The sequence below is a fragment of the Pseudoliparis swirei genome, chromosome 6 (genome assembly GCF_029220125.1).
Source record: "Pseudoliparis swirei isolate HS2019 ecotype Mariana Trench chromosome 6, NWPU_hadal_v1, whole genome shotgun sequence".
NCBI classification, from domain to species: Eukaryota; Metazoa; Chordata; class Actinopteri; order Perciformes; family Liparidae; genus Pseudoliparis; species Pseudoliparis swirei.
The window spans coordinates 8,962,857-8,980,995 of record NC_079393.1 but is presented as its reverse complement, the minus strand read 5'-3'; the positions used below and the strand labels follow the sequence as shown (position 1 = coordinate 8,980,995).

General features: G+C 44.9%; 1 protein-coding gene across 1 annotated transcript; it reads left to right on the top strand.

Annotated features, from left to right (window-relative positions):
* The first annotated feature begins 2,231 nt into the window (after positions 1 to 2,231).
* Positions 2,232 to 17,767, top strand: cntn1a (contactin 1a). Its single transcript, XM_056417114.1, has 17 exons — positions 2,232 to 2,349; positions 2,823 to 3,004; positions 3,239 to 3,363; positions 3,822 to 3,939; positions 4,183 to 4,330; positions 5,159 to 5,286; positions 5,954 to 6,126; positions 7,126 to 7,249; positions 9,963 to 10,124; positions 10,441 to 10,590; positions 11,175 to 11,245; positions 12,247 to 12,481; positions 13,532 to 13,635; positions 13,863 to 14,052; positions 14,150 to 14,265; positions 14,359 to 14,515; positions 15,584 to 17,767. The coding sequence occupies exons 1-17, from the start codon at positions 2,309 to 2,311 to the stop codon at positions 15,658 to 15,660; spliced, it is 2,301 nt and encodes a 766-aa protein (XP_056273089.1). The 5' UTR covers positions 2,232 to 2,308; the 3' UTR covers positions 15,661 to 17,767.
* Positions 17,768 to 18,139: the final 372 nt, after the last annotated feature.

Here is an 18,139-nt window from a genome sequence, read left to right as displayed (position 1 = left end):
TGTGAAGTAATGTATGATTCAACATTTTCTTTATAAGTTACGTTTCATAAATTAGCATTCTGTACACTGTAAGAATGATTAGTCAAAAGTATGCGAAATCATGTTAACTATGAAACTGGCTGAGTATAATGTTCAAAAGTAATGTCACTGTAATATTTCAATTAATGTTTCTATCTGAATTCATAACACATGGTAAACCGAATGAGTTATTAAAACTGATGATAACATTTGGATAGAAGACGTCTTGATAAATTGATCCCAACATTTTAAATGTTTAATAGTGTTGATCACACTCGTATAATTTCAATGATGTGAAGTCATATAATTAAAAATGATTAAATGCAGCTCATCAAAGCGTATATGTTGTACCGTATGTCTATCAAACGGATTTATAACATATACCCAACAGTGTGGCATTTAGTACAAAGTGGGTAGCTTTCTGTCGGCTGGATAAGTATGCACATTTCTCATGATTTCCAGTATTTCGTAGATCTATGCATCTATTCATTAAATAGTACATTGCACTCATCAATAAGCTTAGTTCATGATCCATCATGGCGACATATAAGATTGCAACCCAATCAACGTAATATGCAATAAGCTTCATTTTGATTAACTGTTTTTTCTTAGGTAATAAAACATGTTCTGTTTTACATTTTTAACTTATTTGATCCACCTGAGTTGGAGTTCAGTTTTTCTCGACGACAAACAATCCTTATTCCTCCAGTGATTCCTTGGGGACTTGACGTTGACACATTATTATGACTCCCTGACAATTGTTTCCCATTTACCATGCATCACAAAGGTTGATTCATGAAACCTGCACATTGACTTTGAAGAACGCCTGAGTTGTCTATGCAGAGAGGTTTCTGTAATCATTCTCAGAGCACTGCAGCATTCTATTCAATTCCGAGCATTCTGAGGATTTTACGAGGACGTGTATGAACTAAGTATGTGCATTCGCGCTTCCTGCTGAGAGTTGGAGAAGCGGAAGTCTAGTTTGGCTATCTTAAGGTCGGTTTCGGTTTCGTTTCGTCTTTGGATTATGTGTCTGAGAAACTTAGGTTCATTCTTCTTCTGTTACTTCTGTTTTTCTTTGTAACTTTCATCTGTGGCAGATTTGAAAAGTACTAAAGTTCCTGAACACACCAAAGAGGTCAAGAGCAAAGCCCAGCCGGCCGTTTGTTTCGCCCTCATGCATATGTGTTTTATTATGAGCTGCCTTCTGGGTGTGTTGTGTCCGTTACTCAACTCTAACTAGTTTGTGTTTTGGAGGGAGTTCAGACCTTTTTAGACATAACTTGTATGTGTAGACAGGACACAATGGGCCTCATGCAGCAACGATTCTCCAAAATTGCTTTTATGCTTTATATTTATTTTCTGTGAATAGGAAAAATATTGCTCCAAACATTCCTAAGCATCTAGATTTGCTCTTACCCTGGTCCATGTGTTCATAATTAGCCCTGATGCTACCCACAGTACCCAGATAGAACAAAAAATTATGATCTAGAAATAAAAGTGAGTAGTTCGACAGATGGAACGGATAGGTGTTACTGCTGCACCTGTACCTACTGTCTGTCTTACTGCTGATGACAACAATTCAAACCATCAGACCGGTAAATGCTCCGGTGCTCTATCCTTCACCGTGTCTTCGTTCTCACCTGCTGAGGTAAATGTGTTAGTACAGACACAGAGAAACGCTGAGCTCTTGAGAAATCAAAGGCGCAGCGAGATCCACACACAGCATCTTGTTCCTGACTTGAAATCAAGTTTACAGGTTTCATTCTAAAATGACAAACTCCTGAGCCTGAGGCTGCAGGAGACAACCCCAGTCCAAATGAGCCACGACAACTGCCTCAAAGAAACATGAATACAGGGAGAATTGGTCTCTCATGTTCCATGTAAACGTCATCACCCAAATATTGTAAAAGAGAAAGCCATTGTGTCGCTGACCTAAAAAGCCTTGTTATTCAGTGCTGTGTGTGTGTGTGTGTAGTGTGTGTGTGTGTGTGTGTGTGTGTGCGCGCTTCAGTAGGACATCGGAGTCAAGAACTTTTACAATAAGTATCTTTTGTTTAATTTGACCCAGGGAAGTAATGCCAGATGAGGCTTTTGAAAGAGACCTTGAATCCAACAATGGTTTAACATACTCTCAAAATCACATGGGACCTCGGTTTGTTTCCGGCTTCGCTGCTGGACGTGATTTTATCACCGGGGTTATGATTCTGGCTTGTTCTTATGACTTTTAGGTCCCACCAGGAAATATCCTGCTGACCTCAAAGTCAAGTTCCCAGACACCATTGCTCTGATGGGGCAGAATATCACCTTGGAATGCTTCGCTCTGGGGAAGTAAGTGTGAGAGAGCATTGCCTACCTCTGTTTGACGTGTGTTTGGACTGGAAGCTTTCGTGAAAGTGAATCTTATCTTCTCAATTTCAAGCATTTTTTAAAAATGAGAATCGGAATGAAGATAGAACACGTTCGAGAAGTTTTTTATGCTCACTCGGTAATGAAATGAGGAAAGGTTACCTTATTAAATAAGTTAATTAACATCAATACGTGCCTTTAAAAAATAAATTACATTTTTAATTATAGGGATGATGTATCAATCTCTCAAAACACCATGTCAGTTGACCCTTAGTGCACAGTGAAATGTTGTTTACTGTAGATTCACTGCCTGTGTTTAGAGCTAAATCATTCATAACGCGTTTCAGAACGATGATGACTTGAGTGCAGTGATGCATTTCACCTGCCTTGTGTATTATAATTATTTATTTTTTCTCTCTCGCTCTCTCTCGCCCTCGCCCTCTGCCCTTTCCCAGTCCTGTCCCCGAGATCCGCTGGAAGAAGCTGGACGGACAGCTTCCCCCCAATCACGAGTTGCGGATGTCGGGCGCTCACCTGCACCTGTACAATGTGCAGTACGAAGACGCGGGCAGCTTCCAGTGTGAGGCGGTGAACTCGAGAGGGAAGGACTACCACGCTGCCCACTTGTCTGTGGAAGGTAGGAAGCGTGCTGCGTGTCATGTCAGCCGTCTTCCCCTAAAACTCAACCGCGGGGAATGCACTCGTTCATTAAATATAAGGGTTCTTCTTCATGAGCTTTATTTCTTATCTTCTGGACACACAGTTTTTTCTTCTTTTTTTTAGATGTAACACCTACTGTTATGGCTGAAGTATCACCTCGCATATTATAGAGAGTCTTTTTCTGCACAACTCTGATTTCTCTCTTGTGCAGCTTTTCCTGAGTGGGTGGAGCAGATCAGCAGCACAGAGCAGGACCTCAGCAGGGATTACACCATGTCCTGCATAGTCAGCGGCAAACCTGAGCCACGCATCCGCTGGCTGAAAAATGGACAACTGGTAAAATTCAGGCGAATGAATATTTGTCTTGAACCTTTAATTTAGCGATAGCTGTGGTATAAGCAGAACCCCCCCTTCCCCCATCCGTTAGCATCGCCGTGAGATGCGAGTCCCAGGATTGTTCCGGGAGCACAGCAGTGACAGGAAGCTGGCACTGCGGGGACACGTCATGTCAGGAGAAAGGACCTGTTGGTATTGAGTGTGTGCCAGCATGGGTTGTGTAACCCTCCATAGAAACACCTGTCATCAAGGCTGGAAGATACCCAAGAGAGTCATAATTAGTGGCAGCACTGAGGGGGAGCTAGTTTGATATATGCGGCTGGATTCATCATTCGGCATTAATTAAATCCTCTCCCGGTCAAACACTCTAATGTGTCTTCCGCACCAACTAATTGAAACTGTACGAATGTGGCGATATTTTAACCCCCCCCCCCCCACTCTTGTTATTTTCTCCACAGTCTCACAGGAAAGAGATGAGGTTCAGCCGCTTGACGTTCGACGACTCAGGGATGTACCAGTGCATCGCAGAGAACCACCACGGACTCATCTATGCCACCGCAGAGCTGCGTGTGTATGGTGAGTCACATTTGAGCTGCAGCAGAGATTTAAAGGTCACAACCGGGGGAGCTAATTGGAGCTCTTTATGGAGTTATGGAGTGCAGTGTCAGATTTACTATTGAAAAAAACAAACAATTACACAGAATGTGCTCTACAAATTGAGGAAACATAGTAGGGACACGGCACATTTTCATCCATGTAAAATGGGCCGTACATTTCTGTTAATGCATATTCCGGTAAATTTGCGATGTCCCTCCTCAGCCTGTGCGCCCACGTTTGAACACAACCCCGTGAAGAGAGTCTTGGCAGCCAAAAACGGCCGGGTGGTGATCGAGTGTCGACCCAAAGCGGCTCCGAAGCCGTCCTTCTCCTGGAGCAAAGACACCGAGCTGCTCCACAACAAGACCCGGTGAGCAGTCCTCTCAACATCCATCACCCGTTCTCTGATCTGGGTCACACGAACACGAGGTCGAGTAACTGAGGATGTGATGCCGCGCTCCTCTTGAGGGGCTCGGCGCAAACAGCCGAGTGACTGCGGGGATCTTGATTATCTCCAAGATCTCCTCAGTTTACTTTGCGCTTGAGTGTTGTTGTTGGTGAGTGATTGCTGTTTGTCGGTTGCCATGCAAGTGATTGCTGTTTGTCGGTTGCCATGCAAGTGATTGCGGTCCGTTGGTTGACAGTGATTGCTGGGCACCGCTGGTGGTGGACATGAAACTCCTTCTCAAGCTTGTCAACGTGGACAGACTGGACGACTAGAGCTTCTGTCATGTGCCCCTCACTGACAACACAGGCCTAATCTGAGCGCTCTAAGCCCCCCCCCGACCCCCCCGTGCACCACAGTGGGGGACTCTCGTAGAGGAGGAGGAGCAGCGGCCACATTACTATGCAGCACATGCTTCACAACGCTCTGGATGGTGGCTGTCGTGGTGACGGGCATCTGGCACGATGCTGGAGCATGTATATGAAATATGGAAATGAATCCAACGTCGACAGTTTTTGGCACAGTTTAATGTTGCGTCTCGCTGAGTAGTTTCAAGTTGACATACTTGTCCGCCTTGTAAAAAAACGTGACTCCCATTAGGGATCCGGCATTTCAACATTTTTCATCATCCTCATATATATGAAATGGCGCACGGTGGACTTTTGACCTTCGCATCGTGATGAATATTTATTATCGCATCGCTCTTTTTTTTTTTGCCAGCGTGGATATAATTAGTTTCCGGTGTCTCCTTAGGGTGCTCATCTGGGAGGACGGGAGCCTGGAGATCCGGAATGTGACGCGCGACGATGAAGGCAGGTACACCTGCTTCGCCGAGAACGACCGGGGCAAGGCCAACAGCACGGGCTCTCTGGTGGTCACAGGCAAGTTCCAGCTCATGAGCAATGCTCAATTGATAATGCTCTTCATCCCTCTTTTTGTATAATCCATCTATTGTGTTGCTTCGACTGATGTCAGCCTCTCAGTCCCAGTATTAAAGCGTTCCGACCTCCAAATGTCTGCCGTTGAGTTATTACCAGAGTGGCAGTATGGAGGCTACTGGTGGATATTCAGTCATTCGCCAAGGACTGAAGGCTTCAGATCCGATGCGGCAGGACGCACTGTTCAATGAGGAAGAGGAGAGGACTTGAGTTATGAGCCTGTTGAGATAGTTTGATTGAATAGCGCGTAATATCATTGATATGAGTTGTTTTTTTGCTCGTGATTTCTTTCCTTCAAACATTTATTCAATCTCAGCCGTCAAACTGTTTTTGTTGTTGTTGTTTTTTTTAACAGTTGAGCTCATGTGAGGATGCACAGCTCTTTTCTGCCCTCTTCTGGACGTTTGTGCACATTGAATCTTTCTAGCTATTTCATATTAACGCCACATACTTTACCGTTGACTGCTCAAGCTCCCCTTTTCTTTCATTTCAGCCATTTACCTGTTATTTTCATCCACGACGTCTCATTTTTTATAAACCAAATGACGATTAAGCGGCTGATCGGATCTCTTTCTCGTCGTCACTGGTTCCGTCCCGTGTTTCTCGTCAGAGTCCACAAAGATCACCTTGGCACCGTCCAATGGAGACGTTAAAGTGGGAGAGAACACCAAGTTGCAGTGCGTCGCGTCACATGACCCCATCCTGGTCATCACCTTCGTCTGGGCCCTGGATGGCCGGGTCATTGACTTGCACAAGGAGAGTCACCATTACGAACGCACCCTGGTGAGACAACATGTTGGTTCATGAAGTAATCTAAAGGTGTATGAGACATTAATAATCACAGTTTAGCTTGATAGCCCTAACAGCCAAATCTCAGCTCGAATCATATTTCAAGTCGATGTCTGTCGTATTTTTATTGGAATACCTGAAATGGAAAAGTACAGCCCGCTTTAAATGGATTTGACTCTAAAAGCCATTTCACATTCCTTTGCTGAGTGCAATAGTGCATTGTATATCAATTTAATAGCAATTTCTGCTAACATCCATTATTGTTGACATGACCTACTCTCTCTCTCTCTCTCTTGGCTCAGCTCTAACCATCAGTTAGCGGTTAGCATTTCTTATTTGCCACTCTGCCCACTAGCCAAACACGGTTATGATTGTGATTGATGATTCCCCATTTTTGTACACAAGGAGGATTTTCCCCTCGTATAAATGTGGTCCGGTTCCACTGAATACAGTTTGTGTGGTATTAGAGACGCATGTTTGAGTCTCAAAACTGCGAGTTCAATGCACTCATGAATATTAGAGAGTGCAAACAGTGTGGCTGACATCATCGTCTTCATAGCAACAGAGGTGGAGTCCATGTCCAGTTCACCTCATTGGCTGTTGAGTTGGATAACCCAGTCCTTCTGCTCTTGTAGAATTACGTTGGTGTTTGAAATAATATCTTCTTTTCAAGACATGTTTCAGGCACAGGGAGACAATATCTTATGTTGTTAAATTAGATTAGATTAGTTAAGATATTCCTTTATTAGTCCCACAGTGGGGAAATGTCAGGATCACAGCAGCGGGTGCACATTAGAACATTAATACAAAATACAAATAAAACACAAAAACAATACTAAATACTCATACGAAAATACTAAATATACAGAGGAAACAAAATATGTACACAAAATATAATTGTGCTCTCACCAGAACACAGTGGGAAGGCTCTGCCTCATTATCTATGAAGTTTTTTTCCTTCTCCTAAATGAACTGCTGTGTTGTTTATTGCAGAATGGAAGCTCAAACGGCGAGCTACTGATCAAGAACCTCCAGCTGAAGCATGCAGGTCGCTACACCTGCACCGCACAGACCCCCATCGACAATGTGACGGCCGGGGCCCACCTGGTGGTCCGGGGTGAGTCACGAGTGGCACAGGGACACGTCTGCATATCTACCTACATGTGTGAAACATGCATCTCAAAGGCTCTCGAGACATCCATCATGAACACATTATTCTCTATAATTTCTAACAGTTTTGGTTATTTTACATGACAGATTTCTGTATTTCGGGTCGTGTCGTCTGATTAAGCTCCGCCCACACAGTCTGGATGAAGCAGTTAGTTAGTGTTAAACTCCCAAACTATGAAGATCCTTTTTTTTCTTTCAAACGTTATGGTTGATATTTGTGTTATCAACATATGTAAATATTTAGTATTTGAAGCGAGGTTTTCAGGGTGGTTGGTTCCATCGAGCTTATTAAACTGAACACATATTAATTTCACGGTTCATCAGACACATATTTCTAAAGATATGAACCCTGAATCTTTGTTGTCAAACCCAGCATGTGAAACATTTGAGAAGCGATGGAGAGAGAGGACACAAGTACTGCATCTAGAGAAGTAACCAGACCGTAGACGACTTTGTCTGAGAAGCTGTGCCCCCCCCCCCCCCCCTCTCCAGGGAAAGGACAGCAACAGAGGAGGCCGCTATTTAACACAAAACTCTGTGCCCAGCCCGAAAAAGTAAATCAATTCAGTTAATTTGATAAACTCCCAGCCGTCGCTGTGGTTTATGAATTGGAAACAGTTGCAGATTTTGTTTCACTGGATGGAGCAAGCAATGCTTCTGTATCGTTATGAGTGTCGGCCTCCACTCGTCTTCATCAAAACCTAATAGAGTAGCGCTTTTTATAGAGCAGCGTGAGAGCTGTTGACGTTGCAGCTCGCGGTTGTTAGTTGTGTAACGCCACGTAATACGGATTTGATGACTGAAGTGTGTCGGACATGATAGATTTCTGTCCTTCGCCCCAATATTTTGATACGGAGAGCTGCTGATGTCAGCACTTGTTCTCCACGAACAGATATCAACACGCACCAAACGCAACGCGCCGTCTGTCATTTCTTGTATTTCACCTCCATGACTCATCAGCTTGTTTTCACTCCTTGATATCCTGATGAGTGACAGCTTGCCGTACAGCCTCCCCTCAGCTCTTGAAGCGGGGCCCAGTGTCGGTGGACAAAGGATCCCTTCAGTTAGGAACCCAAGAGGTTCCTAACGGGTTGCCGGTGTTCCCTGTTGGGCCCTGGGTGTGCTGCCACCGCTGCTGCTTGCTGAGCAGGTGTTGACAGACGGCCAGGTGAAAGCGCAGCGGCTGACGGCAACGTTTTCCCAGAGTGGAACCAAAACACAGGCCCTGAGCCGCTCCCAATGCGATGCCAAATGCCAGCAGTCTGGGCCCGCAGCGAGCTGCAGATGAAAGACGGCCATTTATCACGGCAGATGAGGAAGCAGATCCGCTTGGGGGAGATTGTTCGAAGCTAAAAACACAGTTCTGCCCCTGTAGCTGGTTATTAGTGGGGATTTGAGGCCGGGAGAAGAGCTGTTTTCATATGACGGGCCTGCGTGTTATTGTAGCGTAATGTTACGGCCTTGCCGGGAACGGTGTTGAAATGTGGCTGTGTTCATGTAATTGTCTGTGAATTGGGTAAACTCCTCAAAAGCTGTATTACATGCGGTTCCTGGGAAAGTGAAGGATGTCAGTTAGTTAAACGCACACTGAAGCGTATCACTTTAACCCTCCTGTTACCTTTAGGGTCAATTTGACCCCATTCAATGTTTAATGTCGGTGTTCTTTGGGGTCAATTTGACCCCAGGCTGTTTTTCACTGTGTCAAACATATAAGAAATATCAACTTTTTTATATATTTAAAGGGCTATTTAGGTAGTCAACAAACAAACATAAAGTACCTCACACTTAAACTTGGAAAACAATATTAATTCTAATAATTTTCTGGAGGTTTTAATTGCTGGGGTCAAATTGACCCCAAGGGTAAAATATGTCAGTAAATATAAAGGTAACAGGAGGGTTAAACATTGAATGGGGTCAAATTGACCCTAAGGTAACAGGAGGGTTAAACACGTTGTGGGAAGCATCCATAAGACACAGTGTTGGACAGACATGGAACATCTATATTTATTTATATGAATATTTCAGCCCTTACAGTGAAAAAACAAAAATATTTAATCCTGACTTGGAGAGGGGGGCGGGGGGGGGTTGTAAGGGCTGTCCAGCGATGTCTGATCGCCTTACTTGTCTCGGCTCATATTCATGACAAAGTAAATCCAGGCTGATTTGAGGCTGTGGGTTGGGAGGCTAACATGCAGTCTGGGTTTTCAATCAGGCCATTTGTTATGTTCCAGAGGAAGAAACAAGAGGAGCACTGGATTCAGAGGATTTTTGCTTGAACCTCAAGTTCATGACTGTTAATGGACTGTAATGCTGTAATCCACATCAGCCTTTGCTGTTAATGAAGAGACCGGGAAGTGAACATGTAAAAGCTTTGACGTGCTGCGTTTCACGGCCATCAAACGGAGGAGATTGGTGTTGAAGTATTACGTTGTTTCACGGCTCGTGACTTTCGCCAATCATTGCCTCGTGATCTTGAATAAAGATAAACGCTCTTTCAGAAACGCTATGTCCACTTTCTGTCCGTCTGCAATTTTCTATGGATGTTCCCTCTCTGCCTGAGGGACATATTTACAACACAACTGTTTAGCCCCTCTTGTACTCATTACCCATCAAAGAAAACACTGATGACTCGTCTCTTCTTCTTCTTGTCTCTACTCCAGGTCCCCCCGGCGCCCCAAGTGGCGTGCGGCTGGTGAACAAAACTGACAAGAGTGTAACGTTGCAGTGGAGCCGTGGAGCAGACAACCACAGCCCCATCTCCAAATATACCATCCAGTACAGGGACTCCTTCTCAGAGGATGTCTGGAAGAACGCCACGACATGTGAGCGCGTCGGCAGCTCACTCGCTGGTCAAATAAACACGGCTACCTGCATGCTGAGCTGGCTCCAGTGTTACGATGCGTCGGGTCATGCCACGTAGTTATACTGTAGGCCTACACGATGGTTAATGTCTCTTTAAAGACGGCTAAAATAGAATTAAAATATAGGAACGTATTCTGAAACTAGAACTTCATGATTGTTTTTGAAGATTAGTATTTATTTTTTAAATAGAGGGAACGCACAACCTATACTATTACGGTGCTGTAAAACCCTGACATTTTGGCATTGTAAAATGAAATCTGTGCTTTTTTGCTGCAGCTCCCGCGGATGTAGAGGGGAATGCGAAGATGGCCACGGTGGTGGATTTGCTCCCCTGGATGGAATACGAGTTCAGAGTGATTGCCACTAGCACTCTGGGGAAAGGAGATCCGAGCAGCCCGTCGCCTAAAGACAGAACCGTGGAAGCATGTAAGACCGGCCTGATGTTGGGCTAACACTCATATAACCGACAGTATGAAGATGCAGAGCAAGTTTAAAGGTCATGGAAATGTGGTCCAGCTTTCCATCCGGATATTTATTCTTCATCGTTCAATTATAGCGCTGTTTACTTGCATTAAGTATCGCTGTAGAAACGAGTCAGCAGAAATCCCGTCAATCTGAACCTCCGACAGTAGAAGCATGCTGCCAAACCCACCGCACGAACCTCTACAAATGAGCACTCTGCTGAAACTGTAGACGACAAATTCAATTATAACAAAGAAATCACAGGCCTACGGTGACCTCTGTTAAAAATGAACACCCTTCATTTGAGAGTGAGCTACCAGACGCAAGACAAAGCAAGAAAAACGTTGCCCTCCTTTCTTCGTGGCACGGTTGCCGCATTGACCACGTGGCGTTGCGTTTAGGGCAGGTCAAAGACGTCGATATGGTATTTCCAGAGGTTTCAGTTGTGCTGCCAGGGAAAGGTTATAGCCTGTGTGGGTTGGCGTTGTTTGTGTGGATTCTTTCTTAGCATGTGGGCTCAGAGTTCTGCTGTTGCTGTCTCATTGTAGTTCCTGTGGTGGCGCCCTCTGACGTCGGTGGCGGCGGAGGAACCAGCAGAGAATTGACCATCACGTGGACGGTAGGTCTGGACCCGCCGCCGGGCCCGGGGCTCATGTTAAAGCTCACAGATGAGACACGGCGCCATTATCTCACCTCGAGAGCTCATTTCAAGTCAGAATGTATTCCATTAAAGATAATAATAACCCTCGGAGCCCTCTCGCTTCACGAGGGAAACATGCCAAGAAACAGACATCATAAGAACGATAAAAGGCTGAGGAGAAATAATACATCTGTGTCAGTGAGGTGCTGGCTCGCAAATGTCGGAAGAAAGAAAATGGTTCATCACACACTCATCGCTCCAGTTGTATTTATTTCAACTTGAATCAATGTTTTGGCAAAATTGGACACACTTTTCATGATAAAAAAAAAAATCCGTGATTTTTAAATTGAGCCATTGGTAGGTTTTTCCAGTCACTTTGTAAGACTAACAATGAAGCATATCAACAGATGAGCAGAGGAAGTGAAGCATTTCATTGTCTCGTACTTTATAACAAACAAAACAATTCACCCATCAACAAAAATCAATGCCAGAACTGAATCGTCATCTTCCGTTTCCCCGCTGCAACCGCTGATAAATAAGCTCTCGTAGGTAAATTCCCTTTTGCTCGGCCGCGGCGTTGGCGTTTCAGTTCTCTAGCAGCTGGAGGACGAGGCGCTGCACTTAGAGATGGGTTAGCGGTGCCTTGTGCCGGCACGTCGACACGACGATGAGAATAAAGCCAGAGCGCCAACGAGGCGTCGGGGAATATCAAGAGGGACGAGCCGGCCAAGTGTCACACCTCTGAACTCTTGCGTATCACTCGCAGAATGCTGTCATTTGACCCAACACTATGTCAACATCATCAGGTGGAATTGGCCTTTTTCTAAGTCTTGCTTTTAATCCGAATATAAAGCACACGCACAAGTGAATCATGCTTGATATTTATAGTGCAAACTCATTAATTCACATGACGCAGGCTCGAGGGACGTTTTGGGTAAAACGTGCCGCATTAAAGCCATGTTTGATGTGTCTGTCCCCAGCCTGTGCAGCCACAGTACTACTACGGGCCTGACTTTGGCTACATCGTGGCCTTCAAACCACACGATGGAGCCCAGTGGATGAGGGTGATGGTAGCCAACCCCCAGGCCAAGCGCTTCATCCACAGAGACGCCTCCATTCCTCCAATGACAGAGTACCGAGTCAAAGTCAAGGCATTCAATGGAAAAGGAGAGGGACCCTTCAGCCTAACGGCCGCCATTTATTCTTCACAGGACGGTAAGCGCCGAAAAGATCGACAGCTCTCAACGCTGAAGCATTAAAAGGGAACATGTGGCGGACTGATGTCAAAACGACGCCACAGGTCAACCGGCTTCTGTTTTCTGGGTATCACAGAGAACAAGGAGTTCCTCAATATGCCAACACTCTGCTATTTCAATCTGTCAGTGTCGGCTACTTATCACGAGCAGGGATTTCAATGGAGTGGGACTCATTTAATAGGAGTCCTCATGTATAGTTGTGAGGAATTTTAATACCCTTTGAAAGTGAACCTATCTTCTGCTCTCTCCGTCTTCCCTCGCGGGGGGATTACCATGATCTGTGTAGCATGAACCAGAAAGCTGATAATTCGCCCGAGGATGCAAAGCATTTAGCCTCGTTATTAACTTCCACTGACAGACAGTTGAGATAACCACTGGCAACCCAGACGTGATGGGTTACAGAGATGCCCCGTTGCCACGGTAACACACTTTGGGAACGCTTGCCGCTTGTGTGAGCGTCCGCGTTTTTTTTTACGGCGAAGCCTGCGAAAGCACTCTGTGGCCGTTTGCATTTATTTGCGCGCCGGTCGGCCGGTCTTGTTTTTGTGCATTTGTTTCTCCGTGCAGCAACATGACTGTATGTGATGGCTCGCTGGTGCAGCGGCAATTTAACATCCAAGGACAGTTTTCTGGCACAGGCAGCCGACTCAAAGTGTAAAGCGGCCCCATGACTCACGGGAAGGTGTCGGAGTGGCCAGTGAAGGAAGGTGGGCCAAGAGAGATTTCTGTCACGTCCCTCGTAGGCCCGCATCGTGATTCATTCACGTCACTAAAGTGACGCTTGAGCACCAACCGAGAGACGAACGGGATCATTAAGGCCAATAAAAACAGACAAGGAACGCTAGTTAGTTTATGGTCATGGTAAAGGCTCCATTAGCGCAAAATATGTTCATACTTGTAAAATACGCTGGGTCGGGGTTTTGTTTGTGCAATATAAATGACGCTTGTTTGAAAATGTGTTTTCTTACCGCAGCGTATTTGCCCAACTGCACTCTGTGTCTCTCCTCAGCTCCGACTGAAGCTCCTGGAAGGGTCGACGGCAAAGCTCTCTCTGCCACGGACGCCATCGTGTGGTGGCTGCCTCTCTCACAGGGCAGTGTGGACGGATACCAGGTCAGTGGGAAATGTTACTGAAGTATCTTGAGGAGAAATATAGGCACCGTTGTTTTCGTTTTTGTTTCAAAACACTTATTAGTCGTCTATGAATGAACTTGTTCTCATTCTGTATATTACATTTTCCCTCTCCTGTTTTAAATGCATTCTCGCGAGTGCTGTAAAAGCAGGGTTTGCACACCACCCTCGGGTCCTAGCCAGCTCACCTCTGTCCATCTGTGTCACAGGTGAAGTACTGGAGGATTCCGGAAGACAGTGAAGAGGGCGCCAAGACGGCGGTGGCACCCGGCAGTGAGAACCACACCAGGCTGGAGGGGATGAAGGCAGACTCCCACTACATTGTTGAGGTTCGGGGCTACAACTCTGCAGGATACGGGCCGGTCAGCGAACACCACCAGATCCACACCAAGAAGCCCCGTATGTTGTGCTTTGAAGCAGTTTATGACCGGAAAACAACACGAGTCAGTTGAACACGCGTGTTGCATTCATGACCCTTTTTTCTGTCTTTTAACAGCTCCAACTCAAGCTCTCAAAATAATTGGTCAAAAAATAAAGGGCCGGTCGGTGGTAAATATTGCCTGGGAAAAGGTGAAACCGCTTGCGAACGAGGCCGCAGTAGCAGGTTATAAAGTGAGTACAGGTCGACATCGACTTTGACGCTGATTCTCATGTCTCTGAAGTGAGCGTACGTGTCTTATGAAGGATGTGTGTGTGCATACGTAGGTGCTGTACAGGCAGGTTGGCCACACCACAGGCACTCTGTACACAACCACCAAGGAGTTCATAGACCTGCCCCTTCACGCAGTTGGGAAATATGTGGTGGAGGTCCGGGCGCACTCCGAGGGGGGAGACGGGGCCATGGCACATATCGACATCACAGGTAACACCGAGAATCCACCATTTACGTATCCCCTTTATCCACAGTTATGATCAGTGTCATGTATTTTGATAACATTCATGATTCTTGTTTTTGCCCCGCCCCTCTATAGCCCGCAGGAACAGAGACATGATTATTAACATAAGTAGTCAGCAAAATTAACCAAAATCCACCTCCAGAGTGTTCTGATATATATTAGGTGCCTGAGTTTGATTCAGTGTTTAAGTTCTTTTCTTTTTAAGTAAAGATGTGTCCTCGGTCTCATAAGTGTGGCACTTTATCACTTAATACACTAATTGAGTTTCCTGAGAGATAAACACTGAGATTAAATTTAGCGTGGGAGAGAGAAAATACGACTGTGTTCCGTCGTCACCCAGGTTTAGCTCCATCAGAGGATCACAAATAGAGAAAGCCTTCAGTCATCAGTTCACATTTTAAATCCACATTGCTGAGGTGACTCACTGCGACGGTTCATTCCCGGCCGGCCATTTGCCAGGGAGATTATGCAAGGTTGAAAGTTGGCGGTGGGTTGTCATTTGTCACAGCTAGAAGGGTTCCCATGGGCCCGAGCGGAGCGGACACTTCAGGGTTCAGACATTAGATCGGAGGGCTAAGATGGGAAACCTTACGATCCATGACTAAAGCCTCGATAGCCCCCTGACTCGACCCCTCGCTGGCTGATGGACTGACAGGTGGGCTGACTGGATGGAGGAGGCCTTAAGGCTCTGTAATTGATCTTGATGACTCGAGGAAACCCCTCCCGTGGTTTTCCCTATCCCTTATCGCTCAGTCCAGACCCATCTGACGGCTTGATTTCACCGACCCGGGAATTCAAGCCGTGGGGGATTTCAAATGCAGGGCATTGACAAATGGAGGGGCATTTAAGGTGATCGCCACACAGATGGGGTATAATATCACACTTCACACACCAAACGCAGCCTTTAGTTTGATGGATGAGAGCTGGACACTCGAGAGACTTTTTTTTTCTTCCCTCAAACCAACAGCGAATTTGACCGAGTCCAGGTATATTGAAGGGGCAAACTGACATACCTCTACCTCTGTGTCTTTCAGGTGGGGGTGTCATGTCCGCCCCGTCTCTCAGCGTGCTCTCCCTGCTCCTGTTGGCCGCGCTGTGCCTGAACCTCTGAATGTAGCGCCATCTTTGTCTTCACTTCCTGTGAAGGAGACTCTTTGTGGTTGACGCCTGTGAGGACTTTGGAACTCTTTCCACAATCTTTTGGTTCCATCCCGTAAAACCCGGGACGTCGTATTCCAACCCTTCCCCCGCTGGAATACGTTTTGTGGGAATAGACACAGAAATGGAAAAATTGGAAATGGACAAAAGACATCCCGTATTTATCCACAAAAGGCCTCTTTGGAGGCGTGTCAAAGGAGTTCTGTCAACTTTTTTAATATGCCTTATAGAAATGACTGCACTTATCTTTCACAATAACTTGTTTTAAGATGGATCATGACTGAAAGTGAAAACATTCCACTTCAGATTATCCGTTGAGTCTATTTACATCATGAAGCCGACCTTTCTTACATACATTTAGCTGTTTGTTCAGAAATGTGGGCTTCATTTGGTCTGTGATGTTTAAGGAAAGTCTATCCTCCAGCGCATTCCAAAGTCAAAGGTAAACAAGTCGCTGTGAAGGATAAGTGTAAGAGTTTCTAAAAATGTCTTTATGTCCTTCTTTACTTGCAGTACAGTGGCATTTTCTTCTAAAAAAAATTAAGCACAACCTTTGTTACAGAGATACAGTCGAAGCAAATATCATCCTTTCTAACTTGCTTTGTAATAACAAGCGTCATAGAGGAACGAGCGAAACGTTATGTCATGCTGAAGTAATACATCCTGTAAGTGGTATTGTTTTACGATCTAATATACTATGGAAGGTATTTAAAGAGAACTGGGTTGACCTGCAATCGATGCTTATTCACAAAACATAACGCTCTATTGATAGAATACGTCTTTCATAGTGTGTGCATGTCGACATCGTCACATGGAAGGAAGGTTTGAAATGGTTTAATAAGTGTTTGGGAGTAAAGGCTCATGGATCCATATTTGCAAAGCTGAATGTAAAACTATAGATCGGACATAGTTTCAAATGTTTCAAATGAGTGCTTGTCACCGCTGGTAATATTTTTACAAATGTGCAATGATCAACATCTGAATATTGCTGAACTCAACTGGGCAAACCCCCCGAAAAAAACGTTGTTTTGACTGTATCGTTAGGACCTCTGTGGTACCAGCTGGGGCTTTGTAAAGAATGTTGCCATTTTATCAAGTGTAGACATTTTCATCTCATCTCCCTCGCTAATGGCTCTGTGTGAGAGTCACTATTAACAGTTATAGCGACACTCATGCCCTCCAATAAGCGTGCAATGTATGATCACCTGTGGCTACTTCATATTTTCTAATGAGACGACTTGCCTAGCTAACAGTCATCTAACTTCATGTTTCATTATGACCAGATGAGAAGCAAAGCCATCCATGTCAGTGGCAAGAGCCCATCAAAACCTCTGCATTATTTTTGTCTTTTTTATTAACATGTGATCAGAGATATATAAATATTATCAACTGTTTTTTGTTTTTACGATTATTCAACGTGTATGTCATGATCCACCTCGAGTTGGACAGTGTAAAAGTTTATTTCCCTCGAGCGGAAGAGAACAAATGCTGCGTTTTTGAATTCCTCCGAGTTATTCCTTGCGTGACTGATGCTGGCCATGCTTCTACATTGTGACTATATCAACATCCACCACAAAGTGCTTTTCCCCAGTTTTCCTTCATGCGACAAATCATAGAAAAGAGTTGCCAAATGCATGAATGCCTTGGACTTTGACGTTTTGGAAGAAGAAGCGGCGGCTCTACGTTCTGTCGTGCATGACACTGGAGACGGAGTATACGTTACTTTGCAACAAATCAACATCATAGCGACTTGTCCACCTCTCAGCTTCATATGAAACACATTCCATTCCTGAGTGGCATCCCTTTACGTCAGAGACGGTGTATGTAGCCTAATATGTGCATTAGCTGCTCCGCTACGTCGAGCCAGTCACACGAAGTCTCGGAGAGAGGATTTTTAGAGAGAAGGTTGAAAACTGACGGGAGGAATCTCACTCATTCAAGGTCATGCTGGGGATTTGGCGGTTTGCTGGATGTTCAGTGCTTCGCTGGACTTGTGAGGGATGAAACTGGAACCTCTCATTGGCTGGACAAGAAACATTAAAAGTGTAGTTAACTATTAACGTGCTCTGGTGTTTTTTCTTCTTCTGTTCTGCAGTAACTTTTATTCCGAGTGTGAGAGCAGCTACAAACCGACTGTCTGATGGGAGTCGGGTTTACAGTCCAGGGTGAGAGAAGTAGTAAAACAGTAGAAATACCACTTTGCATATACAAGATTAACGTTGATAGTATATAATCATCAGGAAAATGTGATTTAGCATCATAATTAGAAGTTTTTGTTGTACATAATGGTTCCTTACGAAGGAGGGTACATAGGCAACACGTAAGTTATCTATTTTTAAAGTCTTAATTTATATGGATGAGAATATTGATAAATCTTGTCATTAATAGAATGCAGTATCCAGCACTTTAATGTTGGAGCTGGTCGCGTAAGA

Bases quoted from the DNA above. Each gene is read 5' to 3' on its own strand.
- cntn1a (XM_056417114.1), top strand. From the start codon at position 2,309: ATGGGGCAGAATATCACCTTGGAATGCTTCGCTCTGGGGAA. The intron at 3,364-3,821 runs GTAAAATTCAGG...TTTTCTCCACAG, and splicing joins GGCTGAAAAATGGACAACTG to TCTCACAGGAAAGAGATGAG. The intron at 10,591-11,174 runs GTAAGACCGGCC...GTCTCATTGTAG, and splicing joins AGACAGAACCGTGGAAGCAT to TTCCTGTGGTGGCGCCCTCT.